The sequence below is a fragment of the Rhincodon typus genome, chromosome 11 (genome assembly GCF_021869965.1).
Source record: "Rhincodon typus isolate 14 chromosome 11, sRhiTyp1.1, whole genome shotgun sequence".
In the NCBI taxonomy this organism is placed as follows: Eukaryota; Metazoa; Chordata; class Chondrichthyes; order Orectolobiformes; family Rhincodontidae; genus Rhincodon; species Rhincodon typus.
The window spans coordinates 52,974,481-52,983,006 of NC_063342.1; the positions used below are offsets into that span (position 1 = coordinate 52,974,481).

Below are 8,526 nucleotides of genomic sequence, written 5' to 3' on the forward strand. Positions count from 1 at the left end.
TCTGCTCCTATGATGCTGCTTAGCCTGCTGTGTTCATCCAGCTCTGCACCTTATTGTCTCGGATTCTCCAGCATCTGCAGTTCCTACTATCTCTTATAAAAATGTGCATTCATTTTCATTGATACCCTAGCATAGAACCCTGTGGGACTCTATTCTCCATCTGTCACATTCTCCCAATCAGAAAACTAGGCATTTATGAATATTCTGTTTTCTGTCAGCCAGCCAATCCTCCATCTAAGTTATTATGCTACCCACTACACCATGAATGCCTCCTTTGTGCAATAGTCGTTTATGTAGCACCTTGTTAAATGTCTTCTGAAAGTCCAAGTACAGTACATATATATGCTTCTCTACATCTACAACACTTGAACTCCTATAAATTGGTCAAACATGATTTCATTTCCACAAAGCCATACTGACTCTTTTCAATATCTGCAGTTTTCCTTAGTGTTCAGCTATAATTTCCTTTTAATGATAAAACCTGTCCCTTTTCCCAGGTCACAAGTCAAGCTAGCATGCTATATTTTCCTTATTTCAGCTTCCCTCCCTTCTTGAATACTGGAGTTACATTTTTTTCCAGTCTGAGAGAACCTTTTTCAGTCTAGCAAATTTTAGAAAATTAACACCAATAATCTACTAGGTCTATCAGGATCCAGAGACCGATCAGCCTACAGCTCGAACAGTTCATTTAGCATTGCCTCCCTAGTGACTGTAAATCAGAGATGGTGGGTGTTCCTTTTAGTTTTTTTTTTCTTTGTAGTAGGAATATATTTATGCTGAGTATTCTGAAGTATCTCCTTAAATGTCTGCCGTTGAATTTCTATTGATCTAACCCTAGCCTAATACATTAACTATCATGATGACATAATTGTCCTTTGTTTAAGTTTAAAATACTAGTCTTAGACCCAATTTCCTCCCTTTCAAATGAATGTAAAATGCAATCATAATTGGTTGCTGCTTCCAATGGGTACGTCTACTGTGCGGTAATTAATTAATCCTTTCACATTAAATAATACCGAACCTATCATCATAGATCATCATCATAGAATCCCTACAGTATGGAAACAGGCCCTTTGGCCCAACAAGTCCACACTGACCCTCAGAGCATCCCACCCAGACCCATGCATCCCACCCAGACCCAATTACAGACTTGGCTTGCATCCATAGATCCAGTCATAGAGTCATAGAGTTATAGAGATGTACAGCATAGAAACAGACCCTTTGGTCCAACTCGTCCATGTCGACCAGATATCCTAAATTAATCTAGTCTCATTTTCCAGCATTTGGCCCATATCCCTCTAAACCCTTCCTATTCATGTACCCATCCAGATGCCTTTAAATGTGTAACCATTTTTGGTTGCTTCCAGAATATTCTACTCTAGGAACTATCTTGAAAGTATTCTATGAACTTCTCATCCAGGCTACCATTATCAATCTGATTTTTCCAGTTTACATATAGATTAAAACCATAGGGTCATACAGCACGGAAAAAAAAACCCTTCAGTCCAACAAGTCCACGCTGACCATGTTCAAAAACTAAACTAGTCTGTGCTTGGCCTATATCCCTCCAAACCTTTCCTATTCATAAACTTATCCAAATGTCTTTTAAATGTTGTAACTGTACCTGCATCCACCACTTTCTCTGGCAGCTCATTCAACACGCAAACCATTCTGTGTAAAAAGGTTGCCCCTCATATCCTTTTTAAATCTTTCTCCTGTCACCTTAAAAAATATGTCCCCTAGTTTTGAACTCCCCACCATAGGGAAAAGACCCATGTCATTCACCTTATCTATACCCCTCATGATTTTATAAACTTCAATACGGACAACCCTCAACCTCTTACGCTCCAGTGAAAAAAAGTCCCAGTCTTTTCAGTCTACTTTTATATTTCAAACTTTCCATTCCCAGCAACATACTAGTGAATGTTTTCAGAACACTCTTCAGTTTAATAAAATCCTTGCCATAACAGGGCTACCAGAACTGCACACAGTGCTCCAGAAGAGGTCTCACCAACATTCCGTACAATCTCAACATGATTATCATTGTTCCTTTATCACAATCATACAAAGTGGCATCTCATATCCTTCATCTAATACTGTGGTTACAGTTATGAGTCTGTAGATCACTCCTACCAGTGACTTCTTTTCCCTATTATTCTTTGCTTCACCTAAATTAATTCTACAAACTGATCTCCTGAACCAAGGTCATTTGTAACTATTGCGCCAATGCCATCTTGATCATCAGCACTACCCCTTCACCTTGACTTAGCTTCCTATTCAACTTGACTGTCAGGTATGCCTCAATATTCAGGATTCAATTCTGTAATGGTCATCAGATCCCATTTATTTCACTTGTTTACATTTTGTATACCATGCATACTCAGATACAGAGACTTTAGTTTTGTTCTTTTGTTATCTTTGTAACATATAGTCCTGAGCTCTATTCTTGTGTTTTTTTTCTCTCTCTGTCCCTTCCAGTAACTTTCTGATTTTTATTTCCCACATTTCTATTTTACTCATCTGCCTTGACTATACCCTATGATTTGCTACGTCTACATTGGCTTCATGCTTCACTCATACTGTGTACTTTAGGGCTTTCTCTACTTCCCAGTTTTTTGTTAGCAGTAACAGTGGTCCGAGGGCAGTTCAAGTGCAAGTCATCACAGTGGTACAGACCCCACTTTCCTCAGTACTGATATAGGTGCCCATAAACCAGAATTCACTCTCCCACAATAGTTTCTAATGATGGCTAATCTTCGCTAATTTTATGTGCCCTCTGCTAATTGGTATAAGGTTCAGATCCAGATTATTCCCTTGAGATTCTGTTCTTCAATTTGGTGCCTAGCCTTGTCATACTGTCTATTCAGAAACTATTTCTCAGTTCTACGCATGTCATTTGTACCCATGTAGACCATGACAACTCGCTTAAATCTCCTTGTCAATCCAAGTTTGATTCCAGCCTTGAGCAGATGTTCGAAAACCTGGTACCATGTAGGTATCAAAGCCTTCTGCACTCATGCTCTTGGCTGCAAAAAGAAAGTGTCTGTCTCCTCATTATATCCTTTACTGCTACTCTATTGATTTTTGCTGTACCCTGGTGCTATGGTCAGTTTGCTCATCACCCCTGCAGATGTCACTCTTATCCAAAAAAGCTGAAATATCCACAAATCAGTGGAAAATGGCTGAGTATCCTGTACTGCTGCGCTCTGGGTACCTTTATCTCCCTCAGTAACAGTCATACATTCCTTTCCCTCAACACGAACTATATCAGAAGACCTTATTCTAAAAGGTATGATCACCTCGTTGTATAAAATATCAAGGTAACTTTCCCTCCCTGAGACATCACAGTGTCTGCTATTTGGCATCCAGTTCATTTGATCTGAGCCAAAGCTTTTTGAGTCATAAACACTTACTGCAGATATAATTATCTTAGATCACACCAGCACCCAGAAGCTCCTAATTTTACTTTCTCAATCCCATTAATCTTTGCCAATGAAATCCTTAACTTCCCTCATTCTCTGAATGACAAAAACCAAATATGACAAAAAAAAATGCATGTATTGTTAAGCATGATCTTTGAAGATTGATGGAAGTGTGGTCCTTTATTGATTCATATTTCATTCACAACTGATACTGAGGATAAACAAGATACCTATGTATGCAACATCCATCAAATGCAACTGTGACTGTAGTCCAAAATACAGCATTCTCTGTTATAGTCAAAAACTGTGTAAGAAGGCACAAATGTATTACAATAAACAAGGAGTTGACAGAGGCAGGAATGCAAAACATACAATGTTTTGTAACATCCACGAATTTGTCTACTGACATTTAGTTTCACAGAATTGCACTTGCTCTGTCTTTTTTTAAAGGGCTAGTGTGTACCAAGTCATACTGCTGTCACATGAAACACCATGTATAATTTACTTTCATCTTGTAAAAGAAAACTTATGGTGCCATTTTACTACTTTACATTGAATGTAAAACAGAGACGGGTGTGATTACTTTGTGGACTTCACCGTCGTTGTATTAGTGTTTCTGATTACATTTTCTCAGCTGGAATTATATCAAAAATTGTTGGTGATACCAAATAGAGGGTTCAGTCAACTGTGAGAAAAAATACAAAAGATTACAGGAGAACAAAAAAAGTACATTTAGATAACAGATGCAGTGAAATGTGAAACGGGAGAATTTAAAAGAAAATGAAAATAAGTGTACCAAAATTTCATTATATCAGCAAAGCAAAGTGATTTAGACATTCAGATGTAAGGTACATTTAAATTCAGAATGCGGGTACATAAGGCCATAAAAGGAAAATGGCTTTTTGGATTTTAATCCTGGACATTGACTATAAAGGAAGGTAAGTGACATTTATTTTATACATAACATTGCTTAGTCCATAACTGGGTACTTCAAGCATTTTGGATTCTATGATTCTATGAGTTCTCATCAAGCCATATGTAAGTAAGATCAGATGTATGGAAAGAAAATAACAAAACAAAAATACCAGAATGACACCAAGAACAAGACATTATTATTAATGTGAAAGGCTGAAAAGAAGTAGCCTTTTTTACTGCATGAAAAGGAAATAATTAACTGAAGTTTTCAAAATGTGAGACAGGATGAGTACAGAAAGTTGGCAAATTAGAAAGAAAGTGGACATAGATTGAGGATTATTATAAGAAGAATGAAGGTGATGGGAAGGGTGGCAATTTAAAGAATAGATATTTCACACAGAGGATTAATACATCATGGAATGGGTTAAAACAAGGGTCGATTGACACAAAAATTATGAGGGGAATTAAAAAGGGATGAATAATAATTTAAAATTAAAGGATCTGTAGGAAGGACAGGGAAATTAAATTAGAGCAGGAGCTCTAACTGAGGAGCTAACACAATGGCTTCTTTGTACGCAATACATTATTTGATTTTGAGCAATCCGATCACTGAATGCTCAACTGCAATCCATTCCCATTCAGAATATATGTTCATCAAACAATATTCGCTCGAGGACGTTTTTGTGGACTATTCATCTACATCTGCAGGTTCTTTAATGTTTTTATGTGAACGCGCAGGAAGGAACCAACTTGAGCTTGGTCTGTATTATTATACAGCCATGTGACTGTGCAGCTTACATGGAATATTTCCTCACTGGCTATGGGGCCCCAATGTGGTCCTGAGCCTGCAATTGCTGGAAACCAGCAAGCATCCTCTTCAAGCTGCCTCCATATTTGCCATCCTGTTAGTGTCAACAGGTGAGTCCACAATGCTACCAAGCCAAGTAGAGGACAGCGTTCTGGAGCCATAGCAGCCAGTCTAAGAGAAGTGGTATTACTGATGGAGGTCAGAAATCAGGAGGGAAACCTCAACTTGGAGATGACCTCATTGACCAATACAGAACGATTGTACTGGAGACTCCTGATGCATGCAATGCACCTCAGGATTAAACAGAGCTGATTGCGCCATTTCATTCATGCAAGCCAGACACTGGGCCATAAAACATTCAGTTTGTCCCAGTCAGCCTCAGAAAGACTTTGCACAACAAGCTGGAGGTCCTTGTTAGTGATGGGAGTGAGGGCACAGGCACTGCACTGGCTTTGTCAAATTCCACAAAATTGTCCCTAGTTGGGACTGCACATCCTGATTGGCTGTCCATCAGTGTGGAATGAATGTTTCCCTGGGAAAGTTCCACTTGGCAGAAATGAGTCAGAGAGTTTCCCTAAAGCTCATCCCTATTTTTCCAGTTCATCTTCACTGTCAGGGAAGTTCCAGCCCACTGTGTCCACATTAAGATGATATGTGATTTGGAGGGAATCTTGCAACCGACAGCACTCCTTTGAAACTGCTGCTTTTCTCAGCCTTGGGATTACAGGTACAAAGGAAAGCTATCAAAGTAATCTTGATGAGATGCTGCATTGCAACCTGTGGGTAAATACTGCAGCTACAGTGTATCATTGATGGAGGAAGTGAGTATGGGGCCAACAATGAAACAAACTGGTCTTTCTTGAATGTATTCATTTTATGGCTGCAATAGAGTACTCCAATATTCCCCTGACTTAATCCAATACAATTTCAATGGTACATTTTAAGAAGTCAAAGGTGAGCTGCTCATCACACAGGGCAATGCCTTAGAAATAGTTCTGAGGTGAATTCTTTCCTGAAGGGAGGAGAGACTCATTCACTCTTATCTGCTACTGGATATGTCTGACTAGCCTTGAGAAAGCCCAGTGTGGACTCCCTGTATTAGAAAGATTGTTACGCTGAACTTTTACCTTTATTTATTTATTTTTCTGATTTATACCTAAGATTTTTTACCTAGGTATCTTTGTACATATGATGATACCAGAAATGGCAACTTTGTACACTTTCGCTGTATCCCTGTACTTGGCTACATTTGTCAATAAACCCAATTCTAATTCTAGCCAGATCAAAAACCAAATGTACACTGATATAGAGAGCAACTGTTCAATTTCAGAAAGACAGGGATTTTTAAACACTGCAATGAAATGTCAACAATTTATCTGCTATTCTGAAGCTTCTGATATTTCTTTTTGTCACATTAAGTTTGGGGCAGAATATTTTGGCATGGCAAGAGTTTCGTATTCAATGCTACACTTATCCAGTAAATTACAGGGTCTCAGATTAGGAGCAGCAGTATCGGTTCCTGCCAGGGTCAAGGACTTGAGAAATGATTATTCAGCCTGAGTGCTTTCCTGTTGTTTTAAGTGCCAGCAGTGTCCTCAGCAAATACAGGCACATCACTGGAACCATAACACGGAGAACCACTCTCACAGCATTTCAAATGTTTCAACTTTATAAACTTTGGAAAAATTAGGGCAGATATATTTGCATTAGAGGAACTTTTCAATTAGTTCTGGATAATAAGTGTTAGAAGTGTGGCTGAGGAACCCCTTAAATGTTTTAAATAAGCTTTAAATTTGCGGTTGTCAAAAGTCTATGGATTCAAACCCCAGTCCAGACTATCGCCACCTAATCTAAACTGGCAGCTAAGGGCATTGCTGCCCTATTGGATGTGCTGTTCTCTCTGTGTGTTGTTAAACCGAGCTGTCTCTGCTAGATGCTCACTGTTTCTATGGATGCAAAAGATATCACGATAGTTTTTGGAAAAGAGGCGGAAAGTTGCCCTGGCCAATGTGAATCCCACTAAAACAGACTAGCCGGTGATTTATCTCATCGCTGGTTACCTACTTCACGGTAAAATGCATTGGAACACCATGAAGATGTGTGAGGTAGGCAAAGCAAGGGTTTCGCTGACCCTCCTTTGGAGTTATGTTGAGACTGGGGCTTCACTCCCCACTTTTGCCGAAATCAGTGGAAATGTGGGAGTGGAAGGAGGGTCACACCCCAGTATCTTCGGCATATACTTTCGCCCTGATCTCACATTAATCCCATCACTGGACAGCCAGTACATAACAACATCTGCTTTGCAATCCGAGGATAAAAAGGCGCCCTTATTGAAGTTTCGTAAGAAACTAGTTAAGGCACCAACGGCGTGTCTGAAGTAAATGGAAGTGCAAGACATTAAACAAAATCATGGCAATTATTCCAGTTCGATTTCTGTGGCTATGCTGAAACATTTTTTACTGGGGTGATTAAACATTTGACCTGAAGCGTGCCTGAACGTATCTGTGAAATTCACTCACCTGGATTAAACAGAAGAATCCCTTTCAAATAGGCATACTCCTTGGGGCTAATGTCCAGGCTCCAGCACTTCATCAGGAACCTCTGAATGGTCTGGATCTCCGCCGCCGACAGTAAACGCTGGTGCCCCATCGCCTCCTGGATGTTCGGGAGCCCGTTGGTTAAAAGCGTGTGCAAAATACTGGGCTCTGAGGTTTCCACCGTCTCGAAATCGACTTTGTCCTGTGCTAGTCCCAGGACCAGCAGAGGTGCCCAGCACCTTCGGACTAGCTTCAGCTGGTCATCACAGGGCAGCGCCTGGAAACACGGCACGTTCTTAACAAAGCTCAGCGTCTTGGCCAGGACAACCGACGCTGCTGTGCAGGTGATGTGAGGGCACTTGAGCACCACTTTCCGCCTGGTTTTACAGGGACAGCCCTGTCCCAGACCTCCCGAGCTAGCAGCAGGCTCCTGCTGCCCGAGGGGGAGCTCCTGGCCATCGTTTTTCAGCAGCTTGTACAGGATACTGCTCAGCCCCCTGTCGTTCTTACAGCGGCACAGATCCGCGCAGGCTGAAGACATCGCTGGCAGCCGCTTGCTTCACTCACTCAGTCAGTCACAAACGGGAAGCTTCCTCCGGCTGCCTGCTCGTTTATACCAACTTCAAGAGCAGGTCCCACCCACTGGCAGCGGTAGCGGCAGCAGGGGGCGCCAGCTCACTGGAGCGATGTAGTCTGCTGGCGTCGCCCCCTGCGCACCCACTGGGATCAGACTGTCCTCTCTACACCCAACTGCAACCCCTGGGATCAGACCGTCTTCTCTACAGCTTACTGCACCCTCTGGGATCAGACTGTCCTCTCTACTCCTTACTGCACCCACTGGGAT

At 41.1% G+C, this 8,526-nt stretch overlaps 1 protein-coding gene across 1 annotated transcript in view; it reads right to left on the bottom strand.

Annotated features, from left to right (window-relative positions):
- nr0b1 (nuclear receptor subfamily 0, group B, member 1) overlaps window positions 1–8,290 on the bottom strand; it is an 18,114-nt gene extending 9,824 nt beyond the window's left edge. Inside the window, exon 1 of the mRNA XM_020530665.2 lies at window positions 7,665–8,290. Within this exon, the coding sequence (XP_020386254.1) occupies window positions 7,665–8,223 (559 nt within the window). The 5' untranslated portion in view covers window positions 8,224–8,290. The remainder of the gene's footprint in view (window positions 1–7,664) is intronic.
- Window positions 8,291–8,526: the final 236 nt, after the last annotated feature.